The sequence below is a fragment of the Leptodactylus fuscus genome, chromosome 10 (assembly GCF_031893055.1).
Source record: "Leptodactylus fuscus isolate aLepFus1 chromosome 10, aLepFus1.hap2, whole genome shotgun sequence".
NCBI classification, from domain to species: Eukaryota; Metazoa; Chordata; class Amphibia; order Anura; family Leptodactylidae; genus Leptodactylus; species Leptodactylus fuscus.
In genome coordinates this window covers 56,155,294-56,177,470 of record NC_134274.1, presented here as the reverse complement: position 1 = coordinate 56,177,470, position 22,177 = coordinate 56,155,294, and the positions used below count along the sequence as shown (strand labels likewise).

Here is a 22,177-nt window from a genome sequence, read left to right as displayed (position 1 = left end):
TGGCTTTCCTCCTCACGCCTGCCCCCTCAGCCCTCACTACAATCTAGTTCCCGCGCTTTTTTCTTCCTTCTATCTGGTAATTTTAATGCGCTCATTACCCGCCCCCAGTTGCTGTCCACCAATCAAATGCCGCCAGCAGACCTCTAACTCCGCCCTCCTCTCGGCTCGCGTTGTTTTCCTCACACATCTCGCGATATTTTTAATTTGTTACCCGAACTTTGTGGGCGGCGCTTGTAGGTCGCATTATAGCAGCCGACCGGCGGAATTTGGCGCCAGTGTTGACTGACAAGGTTTCCCGCCATACTAGCAGCATGCCTGTGGAAGAGCTGTCTTCTGGTGAACGGCCCGGTAACTGTTCAGACTTCTTTAATCTCTGACGGTTTAGCTGCGGTGTTAGTTTGGGGTGCAGTGTTTATTTCTTACTGGACAAGCCTGTAGTGACCCCACAAATGTGCAGCTGTACATCTCTATTATGTGCTGTAACCTGTAGCAGTAAGACTTCAGATGAATGTATTTTACCTCAGGGCTCTATCTTTCTGGCTTTGTGCTGATTTGCTTTTCTGTTGCATTCAGTAACTGGAGGTCTAGGTAGGAGTGTATTCACATGCTGCAGAACTGATTTAGGTGTGTTGGCACCACATTGTATACCTCACAGTTTCCCAGTGTATTTTCTTTGTTGTGGTTACATGTTGCAATTTGGGATCTTTTGTTATTTTGTTGTTTTTGTGCTGATGTAGCTCAGGAACCCTGTTTTGTGTGCAATGGAGACCCTGAAAATGACCAGTTTTGGGGAGTTCTCTTGCTAATTCTGACAGTAATATTGTAGGGGTTAAATGGAGAAAATCGGGAGGTGTAAATAAGTTATGTAAACTTTTATTCTCTCCCACCCCCCCGGCCCTCTGGTGTTGGGCACTGTGGGAAGTGCATAGGATCATGTGCCCAATCACAGGTCACATTGGCAGATTACATATATATTTCGCCTTGACATGCAGCCATCTATAACTTGGAAATCCCTGCCCTGAAGCAATCCTCCACACTTACATAAAGCAGCACGTGTCTCTTTGTTACTACTTACATAATGTAATATATCATTTACCATAGAAACATCAATGTTCTCTACCCTCAGTGTCTGAATGGTCTTTTCTCCAGGGATCTGCTCACACCTGTACCTTTAATCCCTGCAATCTGCTGGTTCTGACCTATGACCGATCCAAATAACACCCCACTCCTGTTCATCATTATGACTATATGACCAGTGCTGCATGCTGTGCTAGTCATACCATTAAAAGTGACTGGACCCAAAAACTGCTGTCAGCAGAGCCAGACGTGTCAGGTGTCTGTCAGCCGGCTTTTATCTTACAATTTGTTGCAGAAATTACAGTTACTGTCCTATTCAACTGAATTGGGGTTTGCAGAAAAATATCTGCTAACCCCTAAAACAGTTATGTAGAAAGGATGAGGGTGCCCAATTTACCAGCATTATGTGCCATTGAGTTTGGGTGAGATGGTTGCTTGATGTTCAGAATAGTCTTTACTGGGAACACAAATGCAATGGTTACTGTATATTATATACAGTGTATAAAAGGTCTTGTTAGCGGTACTTTACTTGGACAGTCCATTTACATTCAACTCTGTGAGACCAGTAGCGTATATCTCAGAAAGGCCTTCAGGGGCTGCCTGTCACACGCACATCACAGTAAACACTATGCAATTCTCCCACTAAGAATCTTTGGGGTGCACAAGCAAGCTGTCACTTGGAAGTGTGCTACTTTTGTTCTTAGCTCAGTGCTCACCAAAGCCTAACTAAACATGAACATACTTGTGTACATGATAGAGTCCTTCACTATTACTACTGCTATATCTCCTTTACAGGGTGTACACCATGCATGTGATTTTCCTCAGTCTCTTGCATGCAACTCATTAAGGTGGTAATATAATAATGTAGCACAATATACATATACAATAATTATATACCCATAAATGTAGTCAGTGGATTCGCGCTTGAACATTATGGCACGGACTCTGGAGACGACTCCTTGCCATATGAGGCGGGTGTTGGCTGTGTTGTACCACCAACCCATAGAAAAAACGGGGGAGCCGCGTCACTCTCGGGTCAAAACGCTTGCCACGACTGTCACGGCGCCCCCCCCCCCCCCCCCCCCCCCCCGGAGTCGGCTCAAATTAATGGGCCGTGGAATCCGCCTGAAGGGCAGCCCGCTTTTTTTTTTTTGCGTGAGCGGCATCATGCCGCTCACGCAAAAAAACAAGCCTGGCGGTCTAAATAGACCTCCATTGTGAGGGGGCGGATTATGACTTGCATTTCTCACCATAATCTGCCCCCTCTGTGCCAGTGTGAACGGGCCTTAGTTTTGCTACAGTTATGATTCGGAATGTAAATACCTGATATGTATTATGTATTCTCATTGCTACAAATCAAACATAATTTAAACATAGTGATTAATCACAAAAGCTCTCTTCCACAAAATCTGCTGAACCCCCCCGCCCCCTTGCTCACACACAGCCTGAACCCCCCCCCTATCATGCGCTCACACAGCCTGAACCCCCCCCTATCATGCGCTCACACAGCCTGAACCCCCCCCTATCATGCTCTCACACAGCCTGAACCCCCCCCCCCCTATCATGCTCTCACACAGCCTGAACCCCCCCCCTATCATGCTCTCACACAGCCTGAACCCCCCCCTATCATGCTCACACGCAGCCTGAACCCCACTATTATGCTCACACACAGCCTGAACCCCACTATTATGCTCACACACAGCCTGAACCCCCCTATTATGCTCACACACAGCCTGAACCCCCCATTATGCTCACACACAGCCTGAACCCCCCCATTATGCTCACACACAGCCTGAACCCCCCATCATGCTCACACACAGCCTGAACCCCTCTATCATGCTCACACACAGGCTTTAGGCGACCCCTGTGTTTTGGTCGTTCGACCCCCGCCGGGGTCGCGACCCACAGGTTGAGAACCGCTGGTTTATGCAGAATGTGGGAATGATTTGTTGTAATCTTATCCCCCTTGGCTACTAAAGTAAACTCTACACTTCCACCTGAAATTCCACATCAGAAAATCCAAAGGTTCCCTCCCGTCTTGGTGTATCCTTGGAGGTAAAAAGGGGATGTCTGAAGCCATTCTGTGACTGGTTTGCAATGTCTTTTTGAAATATTTAGAAGAACAATTAATGAATTGTGTAAATTTCCTTAGTTTCTCCAGAGTCCAAGATGGATTCCTCTCTTGATGGAGTAATAACAGCAGATATGATAAAAGAAGAAGAAAAACTTGAGAAGGCAGGCGAAGCAGAGGAGCAAAAAATGTTGGAAAAGGTATATGATGTTTAGTGAGTCTTTGGGCAAATTTGCTTGATTTAAAGAACGTTAGTAGGATCACTTTTACTTCGGCACCATTTGAACCAGAAGTAGTTTCCAGCACATATCAATGTACGCATGATGTATCGTGCACCAAGTCTAATTAGCATATAAATAAAAACTAAAATCCCTTGCCCACTTTGCGGAAAAAAACCGCAGTGCAGACACGTTGCGATTTACAAAGCCGTTGCGGCTTTGCAAATCGCAGGATGTCAATTATATCTACGAAAACGCCGGCGGCTTTCCCATAGATATAATTGTAACAAAGTCCGCGGAGGAAAACTCTGCAAACTTTCTGTTGAAAGCGCTGGGATTACAGCCTGTGGGGCCTTAGCCTTATTCAAAAACCACTGAGGCAATTTATGTACTAAAGATAGATGTGGAATAGCCTTTCTAAAGCCTATGCAAGGAAGTGATTAGTTAAAAGTGACTTTTCCTAGAGCCCCTTTAAATCGGGTAACTTGCAGAACAGTTTGGGTCTGACCAATTAGACTTTCGTCTCCCCCAATACTGAATGGAGTGGTGGTAGGGCAGCGTGTGCATCGCTACATTCATTTCCATAGCAGTGCCATAGATGGTTACGATTGGATCATGGACTAAAAGAAGGTCTGTGTATTTTTAGGAGGCTGACAAAATTATGACTGGATAGCTGCTTCAAATTGCCAGTTTTTAAGCAAAACTGTACATGATTATATCCTGTGACATCGGTAAAGTCCTCATAAGATGACATATGTTTGTCACAAATTGTAACAAAGTCCACGGGGGAAAACTCTGTGAACTTTGTTTAAAGGTGCTCTATCACTGGGAAAAGTCATTTTTATCTAAACACATGCTTGCATAGGCTTTAGAAATGCTACTTCACACCTACCTTAGTATGTAGATTGCCTCAGTGGTTTCTGAATAAGTCTGTTTTTATTAATATGCTAATGAGCTTTCAGCCAGTACAGGACGTTCCCAGCAGCCTCCTCTCTGCTATTATCTCCTGTGTGTGAGGCATACAGGAAGCTGAGTCAGCAGCAGCAGCAGCCTCCCATAGGAAACAACAGGAGAGGAGTGCACGATGTATCATGCAACAGTCTAATTAGCATATGAATAAAAACTGACGTATTCAGAAACCACTGAGGCAATCTATATACTAAAGGTAGTTGTGGAATAGACTTTCTAAAGGCTATGCAAGGATGTGATTAGTTATAAATGACTTTTCCCAGTGATAGAGCCCCTTTAAAGTGCTGTGGGAAGAACTGTGATGTGTTCTCACCGTGGTTTTTCCCACAACTCTTTATTGCTGTGAGGCCTTAGCTTAACAGGGTTTTCCAGGCTTTTCTAATTGATGATCTTTTCATAGGATAGCTCATTACAGGTCAGACCCTCGACAGTAGGGAAGAGCACTGTAGCCTCTTCAGTACTCTCCAAGCACAGCTCAGCCCATTCACTTGACTGTGCCCACGTTGTTATTAGGCCGTGTGACCACTGAATGTGATGTTACAGTTCAAACGACTAGTCCACTGGGGGTCATGTGTGCCCCAAGAACCTTCGTTAAATGACCTTTGGTCATCAATTAAAAAGTCCTGGAAAATCTCTTCAAACAGGATCTTTATGTGTAGAAGTCATTCTGTGTTTCCCACAAATGTTTATAATGTGTGTGTTTTTTTTTTTTGTTTTGGTTTTTTTTCCCTTTAACAGGCTCGTATGTCTTGGGAAAGAGATTCCAATGAAATGCGGTTTAAACGACTTCAGCACTTGCTTGAGAAAAGTAACATTTATTCTAAGTTCCTCTTAACGAAAATGGAACAGCAGCAACAAGAGGTATAGCACTTATGTTACACCTGCCAGAAAAAAACAAAAACAAAACTATATCCTACAACATAGTTGCTGTTTGTCTTGCTGATATCTGCATTATACTGCTTGACTTCCGCATTGAGAAGCAGTACTGGATGGGGGAGCGTGGTTAAAAGAATACAGAATACACTGGGATTGCATTAATATAACACTTAAGTCAGGGCTAAAAAAGCAAATTAAATTTCTGTTGGACTTCAGCAAAAATTGCTAGGTTTTTTTACTTCAATGCAGCCTGGTAACAGTGGTGATAAGACTAGTTAAAAAGAATATGCAAATGTGTTCTTGTAGAGAAAAGGAGAACGTATTCTCGTGAAGATTCTGGGAAAAGAATATGCAAGGGGGAAAAGAGATTCCTTAGCAGGGCATGTATGGTATTTAAGACCCTGTACAACACATTGTGGCCTGAAGAGGCAGTAGTCTCCTTAGGGAAACTTGGTACTGCTTCTGACCCTAAACTAGTTGTACTCATTTACCATCAAAGGTCTTCCACTATAAGTAATAGTATTCACGCAGTTTGTATTGGACCTTGTGCAGATTAGGCCAGCATTTTGCGCCATTTTTGACAGTGAAAAACATGAATGGTTCCTAAATGCTTAACTATATTGCTGTATATATTTCTGCTTGAAGGAGATGTGATCTGTCATATCTGCTCTGTGTCCCTGGGACAGTTGAATACATTGCTGTGTTGTGTATATTGTGTGCATTAGCTGCAGTAATTCAGTTACTGACAAATTAACTTTCTCCATTTGTGTGTTTACTTAGGAGATGAGGAGAAAGGAAAAGCTTGAAAAAAAGAGTCAGAAACTAAATGAAACGGAAAAGGTACATAGACATACGATTGGTTTACAGAGTTAAACTAGAAATGCTAGTGAAATTTTTTTTTTTTTTTTTTTACTTATTTATGGTTCCTTACCTTTTTTTGTTCCTGCTCAGACATTGCAGTAAGAGTGCAGTTTTGCATTTCTTATCAAGACAATTTTGGGGCATGTTTTGTTACAAGTAGTTATTAAAACAGACCTGTCGAACAAGACTCTCATTGTTCTGTATTCAGCATCAAATTCCATATTTAATGCATGTGCATAGGATTTCTGCAACCTTGTTTATTTGCATTATATCTTCCATATGGTGGATTTTTGATGGTGTCATGGGGAGAAAATAACTGCTGTGAGAAGAAGTTCCTTGTAACTAACTTTGAGGCGAGCTCATTGAAAAACCATAGAGCTAGTCCTTGTGCTGATCAGACAGTGTAAATTGCAAGTTTGTGGCACAAATCCAAAGATCGGTTTGACTTCTGCCATGGAAAATTGTACACTGGATTCAAACTTGTGTGAACAAACCCTTTTGCTAAGTTACCAATGCCATCATTTACGTATGTATGTTCAGATCTGTTATAGGATCCGAACAATTGACTGAAAAGCCAACAGAATGATAGATTTAGATGGCGTACCCACAATAAATAAGACGGAAATAGAAAGTTTTTAACATCACAGTGAATGTACATAGAGCACCCTCCATCTGCATAAATCTATATCTGTCATTCTTTTGGCTTTTCGATCCATTGTTTTGGTCCTATAAGATCATGGGGTCAACGGACCTGAATGAAGACTGTTCCCCCTAAAAAAAAAAAAAAAAAAAAAAAAAAAAAAAATTCTGTCTCCCAGATCCCAGCATATCAACTGAGCCCTTTAGATAGATGGGTTCAGATCACCTGTATCAAATGGTGTTTTCCCTTGCGAGTCGGAAAGATTGTGTGTTTGGCGGTTTTGAAAGTTAGCTCTTAGGAGCAAGTAGACTGTTACTGCTTACCGCTATGGAGCAATGTGATGCCTTTGTTGCTCTAACGAACTCATTTGCATACAAAAACAATGGCCTCTTGGCAAGGGAGGGGTCTGTTCACAGGATAACACCATTGGGTCACGTGAAGTAATCTGCTGGACTGTATTGATGTGCTTGGTTCTAGAGTTTGTTACAATTTATATAAGCTTTATCAGGTTGAATCAACGTACGTTTATGAACCAAGATACTACCTCTTGAGGACAAATTAGATATTGGAGCTGTTTAGCCAACAAACACATCTTATGTCAAGCAGAAGAGAATATAGTGCTGGTTACAGTCTGTTTCCCAACTGTGACTGAATTTCATGGCATAAAAGCATATTAAATGGGACAGAGGGGTGTAAATGAAAAGACAAAGTTTGAATCCACTTGGGGCTTGTGGTGGGATGCTCAGTCCCTGAAATCTGGTAGTTTCTTTCCATTCCCCTTTAGACTCCTAAAGGATTTGGAACCTGTCCTGACTTATGTTTCCAGGCTAGTTCTCTTGGTGCTGGCTAAATACACATCAAGGTTGCATTATCTGAGAGATTTGTTGGGAACTTGAGTTAGTGACCTTAAGGGGTTGTGCAGGGACTTTAATTTCCTCTGTGCATTTGCTCAAGCTGTACCTTGGAAACTAAGTCAAACCGTTGTAAAAATGTATACTAATTTTTTTTTTACAGGGAAATAAGAAATCTTCTGCTAAAACTGGCAAAACAGGTGAGTTTAAAGTTTCTTTTAAATAATGTTATTTGCATCATTCTACCCCTTGAGGACCAATCCCATGTAATGTGGGTTTCATTTTAAGTCACACATTTAAGAGTTTTCTGAGCTACAATATTTATGTATGCAAAGTATAGGTAAACCATATCAGAACATGGTGATCTTGTAGCTGTTCTCATGAGCTGATGCACAGAGAATCAAGCAGGCTGAAGCATTCTCTGTGATAGTAGTCACAGCAGCTTGACTCCCTTCAAGTGAATGGGAATTAATCTGCTTTAACCTGGTCTTTACACTGACAAGGTTACTACGCCCCCATTGTTATGATCAGTGAAGTCCTAGTGCTTAGACTGCCACTGATCATAGTTAGGGCTTGACTTTAAAGGGAACCTATCATTGGATAGACAGGCTGTTCTTCTCCTGCCTTTAGATGTCTTCTCCGTGCTGCCATTCAGTAGAAAACTGGGTTTTCTTCGGTATGCAAATCAGTTCTTTCGCAGCACTAGGGGCAGGCCCCAGCGTTCAAACAGCACTGGGGGTGTCCCCAATGCTGCAAGAGAAATCTCCAGTGTCGCTTCTATCTTCTTCTGGAACACCCTCTTCCTGTATCTTCTTCCGTCCTGGATTTAAATCTTCTAGGCCTTGGGTCAAGACGATTGTGCATGCCAGTGGCCACAAAAAAAATAGCTGCTTACTCAGTAAGCTGTGTATGCGGCCATTTTCATGTGACTGCTTACACAGCTTACTGAGTAAGCAGCTATTTTTTTTGGTGGCCACTGGCATGCGTAGTCGGCTCGGCCCCCTAGAAGATTGAGATCCAGGACGGAAGAAGACACTGGGAGAGGGCGTTCCAGAAGAAGATAGAGTTGTCGCTGGAGACACAGCATTGGGGCACCCCCAGTGCTGTTTGGGAGCTTGGTCCCGCCCCCAGTGCTGCAAGAGAACTGATTTGCATACCGAAGAAAACCCGGATTCCTACCGAACGGTGGTGCGGAAATTATTAGCCTTTCTTAATGCTATTCCTATGTGTTAGTGAGGGGAAAAAAGGGTATCCAATGATAGGATCCCTTTAAAAGTTTGCACAACCTCTTTATGTAAAGATTTAAAGGGGTTGTCTCATCACAAGGATCCTATCTATACTGCTTGTTAATGCGGATGTAAGACTTTTCCTAAATACATTGCTTCAGCAAAACTGCTTTGTTTGTCCACTATCTTACTTTATTCAATTCTTTGTGACCACAGTTATCAGGCTAGCTAATTCAATTGTGTTCATTATGGCAGAGACAGGCAGTCTCTGTATGTAACACAGAATGCAGTTGCTGCTGCCTGTACTTCATAGTCCAATATGGGTGGGCGGAGCTACATGCGAATTTGGGGGCGGAGCTAAACGGCAGGTTGCATGTGAAACCCCGCCCACCAAATGATGCAAGAAACCAGGAAGAAAGAAGATTTTACAGCAGTAAAGACTGATGAGTATGTGAGGTGGGAATACCCCTTTAAGTTAATAGATGTGACCCTGTGGAGTGTTCAATTGGCATTAATGCTGATGTCTTACAGCTGGGGAGTGTTAAATGTCCTAACCTAAAAGTATCTGCCCTAGTAATATCCTAAACTCTCACATTTTCGTAAAATGGGTCTATATGCATTGCGTATGTGTATTTTAACTTTTTTTTTTCCTTTATTTTTTTTTCTGCACAGCGAAAAAACGACAACGGGATGATATGTACAGCATTTCAGATGTTATGTCCAAAGAAGTAAGCCCTTTTTGTGTTTTAAATAAATGTATTAATACCAGTTGCAGTAAAATATGCATATCTTGTAGTGATTATAACAGTGTTTTTTGTTTCTGTAGGACATCATGTCTGCATCCAAAAAATGCAAGCAAGACTCTAAGGCATGTATCCATCCAATGCAGTAACTATTAAGATTCCTTCTTTATTCTTCAGTTCTATTTACCAGTTTATTTCTCCTGCACAGGATGACGTTGCTTCCAGCAATTTAACTGCTGAAGACATTGAGAGAAATGAAGACTCCAACTCTGTTATTAAAGATAGACTTTCTCAAGCTGTGAGACAGAGTGCTAAGCATCTTCTTGACCCCGTGAGGAAAGTGGATGGTCAATCTGTTCCTTACCAACAGCCAAAGCTCTTTACTGGTGGTGTGATGCGCTGGTACCAAATAGAAGGCATGGAGTGGCTGAGGGTAATGCTATCTTTTGTAGTTTGTAAGCTATCTTAACTAGGAAACAGGATCTTTGCAATAACTATATTTCAACATGCATGCTATCCTGAGTATTTAAAAAAAGAAAAAAATGAGAAGTCATCCTTGGATGGTGACAGGCACTGCTAAGAGTAGTCAGTCAGAAGATGCAAGTCTTCTTACAAAAGTAACATGTTTAACAGAATGGCACAACTCTTCAATCCTACCCAGGGCTTCCTCTGGTACAAATTGCAGATGCAGCTTCTCTGACTAATGGATGGAGGGACCCTCCCATTTGATGTTATAAGCTCTAATACATTACATTGCTAATTCTTTGTGTTTAATGTGAAGTTATACTAGGTATCTGTTTTGATAATTTAATATTGTATTTCTTATTCTCAGATGCTATGGGAGAATGGTATCAACGGCATATTGGCTGATGAAATGGGTTTAGGAAAGACGGTCCAGTGTATTGCCACCATAGCCATGATGATTGAAAGAGGAGTCCCTGGGCCTTTCTTCGTTTGTGGCCCTTTATCTACTCTACCAAACTGGATGTCAGAATTTAAACGGTTTTGTCCTGAGGTAAAAAAAAAACTTCAATGTTGAGTTCATGCTGCCTTCATTTAAATGCAAAGTCAAGCCAATGAATGATGAGAACAATAGTTTGGAAAACTTTCAGAATGACTGATCCTGATGGAGCAGATTCACTGTAATGGTAAAAGCACAAAGGTAGTTTGCTGCCATCTTGTTTTTAGATGGAAGTTAAACGAGGGAGGGTACATCTGCCTTATGCTTAACAGTACATTGTGTGTAGACTGATACAGATGGAAAATACTCTATCACATTGCATGACTGACCGATGCAGACAAAGGATATTTGTTTTTGTATAGATAAAAGGGTTGCCCAGGATTTGGAGAAAACTTTGGGGCACTCGGGTGGATAAAGCAGGGGGGGGAGAGGAGTAGTGTACTTTTTTCTCCCAATCGCTTCTTTGTCCAGTCCTGGTCTCGTTTCTGTTGCATGCTAGGACTTGCAGTGCTGGACGCCATGAGGTTCACGTGATTGCAGAGGTGAATCTAGTCAATTCCTTACCAGCCACTAAATTGTCTCTGTGTCACATGAGTCTTGTGGCTTCTGGCGCTGTTGAAACCAGGCAAGTATGTAACTGCAAATGTGCTATGTTGGATGAATGTTCTGTCTTTATTTTGTGCTCTTTTTCTGCCCCACTAAGTAAGTAGAAGGTCCTGAATCTTCTCTGCTGTCTGAGGAGACCTGCACAAGTGCAGTAACGTGGTCTCTCATCACCAGAAGGTCAACAGCGCACTGACAGCTTTCCCATTATGTGCCCCAGGCCTAGAGATTTTCTGCACCAATCTCGCGCCACTGTCAGAAGGGTGTTCCTCGTATAGCTCAGTGTCATGGCTGGGCTCCTCAGTGTTCCTCACAGCGCATTGACTGCTTTCTAGCGATATATAAAACCGCATATACATGAGGACATGAAAGGTCCTCTCCTCTTTAAGGCCCTTTCTCATGACTATTCAGGTTGAGAAGTATAGCCCTGGAGTTGGCTGAATTTCTTGGCCCAACTACTGACCTTACAGCAGAAGTTTGTATTTTGTAAGCTTAATTCACAAGAGCCACAGTCAGGCAGGGAAGTTTGGATGAGACATGGGCTGTATATTTGGCCAGATTACAGCTATGTGAAATTGTGTAGGTGTTTCATATGGTATTATTCTGCTAGTACTAATGGTTTTAATTATCTTACAGATTCCTGTACTTCTCTACCATGGCACTCCACCTGAGCGCCGTGAATTGGCAAAGAAAATAAACAAACGTGAAGGAACTCTTCAAGTTTATCCTGTTGTAATTACTTCTTTTGAGATGTCAATGAATGATCGACAAATTTTACAGGTACATTAACCTGCATTTTGTTCTCAAATGTTATTGCTGAAGTTGAGCATTCTGATTGTGGATTTTACTTATTCATTCAACCCCCTCCCCTAATCCTTTTACAGTATCGATCCTGGAAGTACATGATTTTGGATGAAGGGCATAGGATCAAAAATATGAACTGTCGCCTCATTAGGGAATTGAAGCAGTTTAGGTCAGATAACAAGCTGCTCCTCACTGGGACACCTCTGCAGAACAATTTGGCAGAACTGTGGTCTCTCCTGAATTTTCTGTTGCCGGATGTGTTTGATGATCTCAGAAGGTAAATGTTTTTTAATTTAAAAAAAAAAAAAAAAAAAAAAAAAAAAAAAAAAAAAAGCAACTCTGGTTAAAAGGCTTGCCCAGTTTCATAAAATATTTGTATAATGTGCTATTTTCCAATATTCATGTATTAATTCCTCATGGTTTTCTAGATTTCTGCTTGCTGCCATTAATTTTTTTTTTTTTTTTTACTTCCACTGAATAAAGATCAGTCAGTAATCCCCTGGTGGTGGTGGTGGGGGATTAAATTGTGCTTGGGCCAATGTTGGGGTTCTTTTAACAAATTTTTATTGTATAGTGTCTGGAAAGAATGCAGCCCTTCAAACGTTTCTGTGTTTGGCCCATTTGCCTGACAGACTTTGAACCCTAAAGCAATGCTGTGGTGTTTTGTTTTAATATATAAAACCAATTCCAAGTTGGACAGTGACTAGTGTATGTCTCTGGCACCAAGTGAGTGAGGTCACACAGCTGGTATACAGGGATACAGTTTTACAAAGTAGTACTGAAATGACTTACCAGGAGGTACTAGCATGATTAGGAAGAGTACAATATAATAGTTGTGTAAAGTGTGCATGCTCACAATGCAGTATCCGCTCGCACACCATGACCATGCACTCTGATAGTTCTGCTTAAGGTATCCATTTTCTGCTGTTATATTAAACTTTATTTTCTTGTACCTTAGCTTTGAGTCCTGGTTTGATATTGCTGGCATATCACAGAATGCTGAAGACCTTGTGGCCAAGGAAAGGGAACAGAACATTTTACATATGTTGCATCAGGTAAAAAATGTCCATTTTATTCACAAGAAGCTACACACAATTGAAAACTTTTACATGAAATTTAAAGACATCATAATTAGAGATGAGCGAGTACTATTCAAAACGGCCGTTTCGAATAGCACGCACCCATAGGAATGAATGGAAGCGGCCGGCACGCTGACTGCATCCATTCATTCCTATGGTTGCGCGCTACTTGAAAAGGGAGTTTCGAATAGTACTCGCTCATCTCTAATCCTAATCTGTCACTCAATTTTTTTTTTATAAAATAGATTCTTACACCTTTTCTGTTGAGAAGACTGAAGAGTGATGTAGCACTAGAGGTTCCCCCGAAGCGAGAGGTTATAGTGTATGCTCCACTAACAAAGAAGCAAGAAACTTTCTACACAGCCATAGTTAACAGGACCATTGAGAAAATGCTGGGGAAGGATAAGGTATTTACAGCTACATGGCTGTCACTTTTTCTTTTGTGTAGGAGCAAGGGCACATGTTTGTTGTACCCATATTATGCTGTGCAGTAATGCAGAGCCTTTGTAGATATTAAGTGATCGCTGTCATTTTGACACTACACAATGAACAGGTGTCTGTAAACCTATAGACTTTACCTCTAGCTATAAATCTGAATAAGGCTAATGGAACATGGGTGCATAATATTAGGCTATCGTTTGTGCTGTCCCAGTGCCATAGATTGCCCCTATTTTTGGTTCCTGCCGACAATTTTAACAGGGTTTTGACAAAGTAGGGAGGAGACGAGCTGACCAGCCTGTCAAGCTATCCTCCTCTGCATTTCTCTATATACTTACCTGGATGTAGGTCTGTTTGTAGACAGACTAGGCAAGGAAGGAAATGGTTTATTGTTTGAATCTCTAATACAGGAGTCAATACCACTACCCTGTTTTATAGAATAATTAACTACATTGCACAAGCGGTTTTATAATTGTTTTTGTAAGGGCTACGTACCCAAAATAAAGCATTGCATGTTAATTGTTCACAAATATTTTTTGGCTGTAAAGAAAATGGCTTTTAACTTGTAGTAGTCACTTCCAGTAAGTTGTCAAGTATCGATTTAACTTTTCTAATGGCTTAATTGAACACTGTATGAACATGTAGTGAGCGCCCTCTAGTGGAGTTGGAGCTAGCTAACACGTAAATAAGTCTACAAGAAATTTTGTTCTATATCAAAAAGTTCTGAACCAATTTTGTGTTAAAAAGGACAACCGATATTGTGGATATTTTTAAGAAAAATAGTAAGTATTGGGCAGACATGTAAAGGTATGCTATGTATGCCTGTTCTGATGTGAATATTGTATTTAGCCCCCAGAAAACTTAATTGTGGATTCCAAAGGAAGAGGAAGAAGGAAAAGTCGTAAAGTGGTAAATTACAATGAAGATGACATGCAAAACGAGATTGATCATCTTATTAGTAAAATGCTGCAACAACCACAAGAAGAAATAGAAAAAGAAAGGTATGCTTCTGTGGAAACTTGGACAGCTTCTGCATTTGGGTTCATTTTACCACTTCTGAAATAGATGACTTGTGTTCTACACTCACAGACATGCAATAGATGTGGCCATGCCAGTGGATGCAGAGATAAACCTCAAAATGAAGAACATTGTGATGCTGTTGCGGAAGTGCTGTAACCACCCTTATCTGATTGAATATCCTCTTGATGCTTTTACTCAAGAGTTTAAAGTAAGATTTTATGTTTAAGATGACTTTTGTAGATCTATTCATTAAATGGCTTATTTTTGACTTTGTATATGATCTTCCTATTGCCCATGAGGTTAAATGAGAGAAGCTGTAGCATTTTTGATGCTTTTAACTCTATGTAAAATATGCCAGCAGTGCCCTCACCAATGGTTGATCCTAATTAATCCTTTTTCTGCTGGTAGTGGGTCCTTTTTAATCTATTAATAATATTCAGCAAGCAAATGTGAGAAGGGAGGAGAATCTGACATAACCGATCTAACAATAGTTGTGTGTGCACCATTTCTTAATATCTGATGTTGCATGTCTGTCGACTCTTTTTATGTGTATGTATTAAGCCAATAGCAATGTATGAGAATTGACCCCATAGTCTGGGGGTGTTCAGACCTGGCAAGTGCCCCTCATGCTGTTAGTAAACCCTGCATAATGTCGCCAACAGTCCTGCTATAACCATAGGGCAAATGGTGCACTTTGCAGCGGTACCAGCTTGGAACAGAGACTTATCAAGTGCTGTTCCCTTTTGGTAGGTCACTATTCAGTTCTATTTGCATCTCCAGAAAGCAGAGTTGAATACATTCTTGGAGCTCCCTGCTCCACCGTGAAGTCTTGACTAGTGCTGACAAAGGCAGAGAGGTACTATGAGTGCTGAGCCACAGACTGCATTAGAGCCAGAGACTGCAAGTAGCATGTTGGGATGTTGTGTGGGGGTTTTTGTTTTGTTTTTAAATTCCCTCACCCACCTCCTTGGTCTTGATTGCCACATCAAAGTTTGTGGAATTCTACGATTCATCTGTTGTACTTTCCTTCCTGTGGGCAACCGCCTCAATAGTGTACTGCACGAGCATTAGAGCAATATTTTATTGCTGTGCCTGCACTATAGCCGTATTGCAGTGCAAAGGGCAATGACCGTGCAAAACCAGGGGACAGCTGTAGACGTCACCCAAATTAGTTGTTACCTTATTGACTTAACTGATCAGTATTTTTCTTTCATCTTGGAAATGTCCCTTCTGGCATCTATAATACCTTCCTTAGATTTACTAGGAATTCTACAAAACGTGTAAGTGGGCAGTGGTTTAAGACTTAAATGTTTAACCTTATTTTACCTCCTTTTAAATTTTGTGTTTTAAAAAATATCATGTCTTGTTTTGTACCTCAGGTAGATCAAGAACTGATAAATAGCTCAGGAAAGTTTTTAGTCCTTGATCGTATGCTGCCAGAGATGAAGAAAAGGGGACACAAGGTACTAAAATATACCCTTTCAAAATGTATTACATGTAAATCTGTGCCTCAAATGACATTAGTATTTGTGTGTATGTAGACGACTCCTCTTATAAACTTTGACTCTTATCGGGTTTTTTGTCTTTTCTTTTTTAGATCTTGATTTTCTCGCAGATGACCATGATGTTGGATATAATAATGGACTACTGCTACTATAGAAAGTTTAAGTTCTGCAGGTTGGATGGATCAATGTCCTTTACACAAAGAGAGGAAAATGTAAGACTTGGTGTCCTTAAAGGGGTTTTCTCATATCCCTCTTTCCATATCCCTAAGCTGTCCTGCTGCTGAACTTGTGGTGTTGGCATTGATGATCCTCCGGCGTTTCAGCAGCTGTCAAGCTGGCCTGCTGCTGAACTCATTCCTCGCGCTGTGCCCGTGATTGTTTCAGCAGCTAGCTGGGAAGACATATGAGCTTGTTGTTATAATCGAGGTTACAAGGTTACAAACTATCTGTGCCAAATTTCATTTGAATCCGTTCAGCCGTTTTTGCCTGATCGAGACAAACAGCCCATTCCTTTCAATGGGGAGCACTCATATGCCGGCTCCCATTGAAATGAATGGGATCTGCTTTGTACGCACGGATTCTGAACGTGTTTTATGTTCAGAATAAGCTCTGCGTATCCTTAGTGTGACTGCACCCTTAGTTAGGGAGATAGGTTTATGACCTATTCAGCTTCTTGATATTGAACATGGTAGCTTGATTCTTTAATGTTCTTGTTTTGCAGATGAGAGAATTTAACACAGACCCTGAAGTCTTCATTTTCCTGGTTAGCACACGTGCAGGAGGCTTGGGAGTCAACTTGACAGCTGCAGATACGGTTATAATTTATGACAGTGACTGGGTAAATATTCAGTTTTAGAAAGATGCCAGATCTGTGCACACTGCAGTTTACTGACTTCAAATAGAAATGGAGACTTTACTCTGTAATTTATCTATACAAGTCATGTAAGATGTCCTCTACGGTACAACCCCTTGCTCAGCATGAAGCTTCTCAAAGTGGAACAATGCCGTGAGTCATTCATTCTTACCAGCAGTCATCTAGTCTCATTGTGCCTCATATCACCGACTGTGAAGTTTGGAGAAAGTTACCAACTCCCAGCTTTGAAATGAAAGGATTCTTTTAACAATTTAAATGATGTATGCTTGTCACATTTATTTTTCATAGGAATTCAATAGTTAGAGATTATATATATATATATATATATATATATATATATATATATATATATATATATATACATACATTTTACTTTTTATGAATTAGAGGAGCATTATGGCTTCCTCCTGACCAGTCATTTATGGAGGAGTGGTGGTTTGGCCTACCAATTCTACAACCCTACTAAAGACTAATTGGCAGATATAGCTTATTGGTAGCATTTGTTAATCTTGTGTTTGACCGCCACAGACATCAGACTCTTGGCAGATCTTGCAAAATTGAGATTGATTTGCCGAAAGGCTACATAAATGTATATCTGTCTGTCCAGCTTTAGTCTGACTGATCCTGCAGTTCACAGCCTTCCAGTGGCCACAGTGTTGAGATGCATTTGTCTGTATATAAATGTAGCAATATCAAACAGCTTCCAGCAGCTCCAAAAATTGAGCCATCCTACATTTAGCATGTGAATTTAACATGCTTTTACTTTAGTGTGATTACAAGATGTTACTATTTGTTTGCATATACTTCATAAATGTTTTACTCTCTTTATCTTTCTGTTATTTCTAGAATCCACAAGCAGACTTGCAGGCTCAGGACAGATGTCACCGAATTGGTCAAACACGGCCGGTCGTTGTCTACCGTCTAGTGACAGCCAATACTATTGATCAAAAAATTGTGGAAAGAGCTGCTGCGAAAAGGAAACTAGAAAAGCTGGTCATTCACAGAAGTACGTATTTAATGCTCTTTGTTGCGACAAAAGGAATTTGGCACGGATTAGCCCATCATTGATATAGTGGGTTTTTTTTTTGTTTTTTTTTGTGCACCTAAAATCAAAAACTCATGATTTTAGTTACCGTATATACTCGAGTATAAGCAGAGTTTTTCAGCACAGTTTTTGTGCTGAAAAAGTGCACCTCGGCTCATACTCGCGTCAGTGCAGTAATTGAAAATGACACGACTGGTCCGCAGTGAAAGACATCTGTGGGAGGCTGCTGGAGCAGCGATAGGTGAGTAGTGAGGCAGCGCTGCCTCCAGGACCGCCCCAAATGTTTCCAGAGCATCTTCTCTGCCCTGGAGACGGCGCTGCCTCACCGACCACCTATTTGCAGCAGCGCTGTTCCAGCGGCCTCCCACAGATGTCTTTTACTGCGGACCAGTGAAATTACCACTCGAGTCAATACAGTAATTGCCTCGACCGTATTGACTCGATGCAGCAGGCCTCCGCTCCAGTCCTGGGCCCCTCCCCTGGCTATAACACACGCTGGGTGACGTGGCCATGTTAGCTCAGGCCCACACCCAGTGTATGTCGATGACGTCTTCACGCCACCTACGCTGAGACGCAGGAGCAGTCACGCGAGGTCGGTAAGTATGAGAACTTAATGTTTTTGTCCCCGGGCCTGCTCACTTCCGAACCCCCCCCCCGCGTCACCTTATACTATAGGCCGCGGACCCTTTCAGACCCCCGAGTATAATAATCAGAGCCCCAGGGGAGGTGAGAGAACATAATGAACAGTTTTACTCACCTCACCTACATTTGAATGCAAAATCCATTACTACTGTATAGGGATGAATGAATCTTCCATCTTCATGGACTTGCATTTGCTGGCATCCTGTTTTAGGTCAAGAGTTCCTTTAATATTTTTATTTTTTTAACCACTCCCCCTCCCCAATTTTTTTTTAGATAAATTCAAAGGTGGACAAACTGGGTTGAATCAGTCTAGAAGCTATCTGGATCCTAAGGAGTTGCTAGAATTGCTTCGCTCCCGAGATTATCAAAGGTAGGCATCAATAGATTCCATAGTCCTAGATCATTCTGAGTACCAAGAACTACTTTTTGTTTTATTTAATTCTTTTTATTTGAATGTACTGTTACCAAATACATGGGTTCAATGAACAACCAGCAACTTTTCTGGCAGTCCCCATTGCCTGAACACTCAACACATTGGTTGCATAAACTTTTGCAACTGATTCTGTTCTGCTTCTGTGAATGGAGTGGACGCAAAACATGCGACAAATCTGCCACATGCCTATACCATTAAGATATATTCACATATCCGTCTTGACCTTGGTATTGTATTTCAAATATTGATCTACATTGCTGAAAATATTAACCTACTGTACAATGACCTGGTGTTGGACAGACAATGTAGAATCTGTTCCCTGTTTTGTTTTTTCAGAGAAGTGAAGGGGTCAAATGGAAAAGTCATTAGTGATAAAGACCTAGAGCTGCTGCTGGACAGAAGTGACCTTATTGGTAAGTTTATAATAAACCAGAATAAAGCTAAAGAGGTTGTCCAGCGGAAAACTCTAATACTAGCTCAGAATGGATTAAAGTTCATATTTCATGTCCTCAGATGGGCAGTATTATATACCACTAGAAAACTGACCGGGCACTGAATTCGGCTTGCTGTCGACTTTGCAGGTATTTGTTCGGATGTGCGGAGATGTTAGTGCTGTCAGTTATGGAAGACACTAGACTGCAAGGCCAGCCCTTCTGACAGTTTCAGCACCAAAATCTCTCTACTAACGGCATTGATATCTCTGGCACTCGGGCACATACTGGCAACGTTTCTCTTTAAAATGGCAGTATGTTTTTGCTCGCCAGTTTCTGCTTTACTGTTTTCACTTACTAGTCTCTCTACTTCCTGGTCTTTTGAATTTACTCACAATGTGATTAGCTGAGCATCGGGTACCTATATGTCAGGGAGGGCCTGTTTAATTTTTGGAATAGGAGCAGCAAGGGGTCTGATATAAGTAAGTCAACAGTGGGGGGGGGGATAGAGAAATGACTTGAGTACATATTTTATAGCAATTTTGCATCTATCTACAATGGATCCCTTGTAGACTTATGCCTATAAACAAATGGAAATGGCTGAAAAATAATGGTTGTGTGACTAACCCTATTGACATTAGTGTGTAAAAATGGTCGCTTTTCGCAGTGCATGAGTCCTTAGTTGTTTTGCATTTCATTTTTTTATTTTATTTTTTTTTTCTTCCTTTGTAGATTGTGAGCCCCATATGAGGATCACAATGTACATTATTTTTTTTTCCCCTATCCATATGTCTTTGTAGAAAGGGAGGAAATCCACGCAAACAGGGGGAGAACATACAAACTCCTTGCAGATGTTGCTCCTGACAGGATTTTATCACAATTTGAGGGTTTAATACATTTTTGCTGTGGTTTGGTGTAAGTTGTATAAATGTCTCCTGGATGCAATGGATCAATTCACACCTTGGAAAACATGACAGTTTAAATGTGTTTGAATCTTTAACCAAAAAAAGCAGGACACCTTGATGACTATTATTTCTGGTTTGCTTCTCCAGCACAAATGAAGAAAAATAATACATCACATAAAGAGAAGAAGGGAGTATTTTCAGTTGTGGAAGACTCTGAAGAAACTGAGTGATTCTTGATTGATTGTTTCCTATTGCAGTTTAAGTATTTCTTAGATGTAAAGAGTTAATATGTTAATGTTCACTTTTCACTCTTAACATGAAACTAAACTTTAGAACAACTTTGGATCCTTCTGGAAGTGTTTGTCTCTGATACATTCCATACCCCTTTCTTTGAAATCCTGGGCTGCTTTCTTTCTCTGGGTCCTCCATTGGGCTGTATCCTGCTTTCTTTAGGTATGGGGTCTCTTTTGTAAACCTCAGAGCTAAATAGATAAACGAGGAAAAGAAAGGATGCCCCAAAAAGGGGCCATAATTTATTAATCACACACTCGCAGTACCAGGGAATCAAAAGTTGTGCGAAAGTTCAGGTTGGAGTTGCTGTTAATGCACTTTTATTGCCCTTATGAAACTTCCTATGGAAGGATACTTTTAATCTTTTTTTTTTTTTTTTTTTTTTTCGGTCTGTCTTTATTTTGAACGTTGGTAACAAATAAAACTTGTATAATAAACCGTTTTATGCATACTCTATCTGCTGACCATGAGTAGGTTCACACTGAGGTTTGTTTTGTTTTTATTTTTGTAGCTGTTTTTGCTTAAAAAAAAATAAATGAAGAGAAAATTTTCTACTTTCCCATTTATTTTAATGGACATTGCAAGGCAGAATTTGTCTGAAGACAAGTGTCATGAATTTTCACTGTAACGCGAAACCACATTGAACATACAATCATACAATATCACATACACTCTGTGGTGGGTGTAATGGTTTGATGATCCAGATGACTGGTATGGGCATTTTACTGGCATACTGCACATCTGGTAGCACCTCTGTGGTATAGTGTGGTACTACACTGTTCTTTACCTGTGCAAGGTAAGCCATACCTTTTAGGCCCCAGGTGATAATGGCTTACCGTATATACTTGAGTATAAGCCCCTTCTCCCATTAATTTTACCACAAAAAAACGGGGAAAACTTATTTACTCGAGTAATTAGTTTTGCATTAGTATTACAATGCAATAGTAGTCAGCTCCCCTACTGGGACAAAATCCTATTAATATTATAAAGGTGAATGTTTGTGTGTTTGGATGTTTGTTCCTCAATCACAGCCGAACGGATTTGGGTGAAATTTCTCACACACACACCCACCCCTACACCCCTACATATTTCCCACAAAAAGCGAATAGGCTACTTTTAAATGTGGGTCACTCACCCCAAATCGCCACAGTCACCCTCCAAAGACCCCTCCGCCTCGGCTGTAGAAGCTGGCATTCTGCCAGCGCTGATCTGTCCACGCTCCTCCTATTGGTGCATGGCAGGCTGTTGGCGGGCTATAGAGCCAGGGCTGCGGCACCATAGGTTGGGGGCTGAATGTGGGCGTGCTGATTCACCAGGGACACAGTGAGGAAGATGGCGGCCGCCCACAGGGTCCCGAAGCTGCAGCTATGCCAGGCTATTTCTACTGTGCCTGAATCAGGCGAACTGCCATAAACATCTCAAATTGTGAAAAAATGTTGTACTTTATTAAATTTAACACATTAATAAATGTACAGGGGATAGTACAAACCATATAATACATGGAGGTTAAGTTGTAATACTGCATCAAAGGCTGTAGGTATAACTCATGTTACATATATATAATATATATATAATCTCAGATGTCATGGTATATCTGCGTCTGAACAGCACTTC

General features: G+C 41.0%; 1 protein-coding gene across 1 annotated transcript; it reads left to right on the top strand.

Annotated features, from left to right (window-relative positions):
- The first annotated feature begins 255 nt into the window (after positions 1-255).
- HELLS (helicase, lymphoid specific) lies at positions 256-20,972 on the top strand. The gene is made up of 22 exons (XM_075258126.1): positions 256-348; positions 3,230-3,348; positions 5,074-5,196; positions 5,992-6,051; positions 7,727-7,763; positions 9,462-9,517; positions 9,616-9,657; positions 9,741-9,965; positions 10,365-10,547; positions 11,733-11,876; positions 11,981-12,177; positions 12,859-12,955; positions 13,225-13,386; positions 14,267-14,418; positions 14,507-14,645; positions 15,817-15,900; positions 16,035-16,154; positions 16,664-16,780; positions 17,663-17,822; positions 18,777-18,873; positions 19,273-19,349; positions 20,420-20,972. The coding sequence occupies exons 1-22, from the start codon at positions 312-314 to the stop codon at positions 20,500-20,502; spliced, it is 2,511 nt and encodes an 836-aa protein (XP_075114227.1). The 5' UTR covers positions 256-311; the 3' UTR covers positions 20,503-20,972.
- The last annotated feature ends 1,205 nt before the right edge of the window (positions 20,973-22,177 follow it).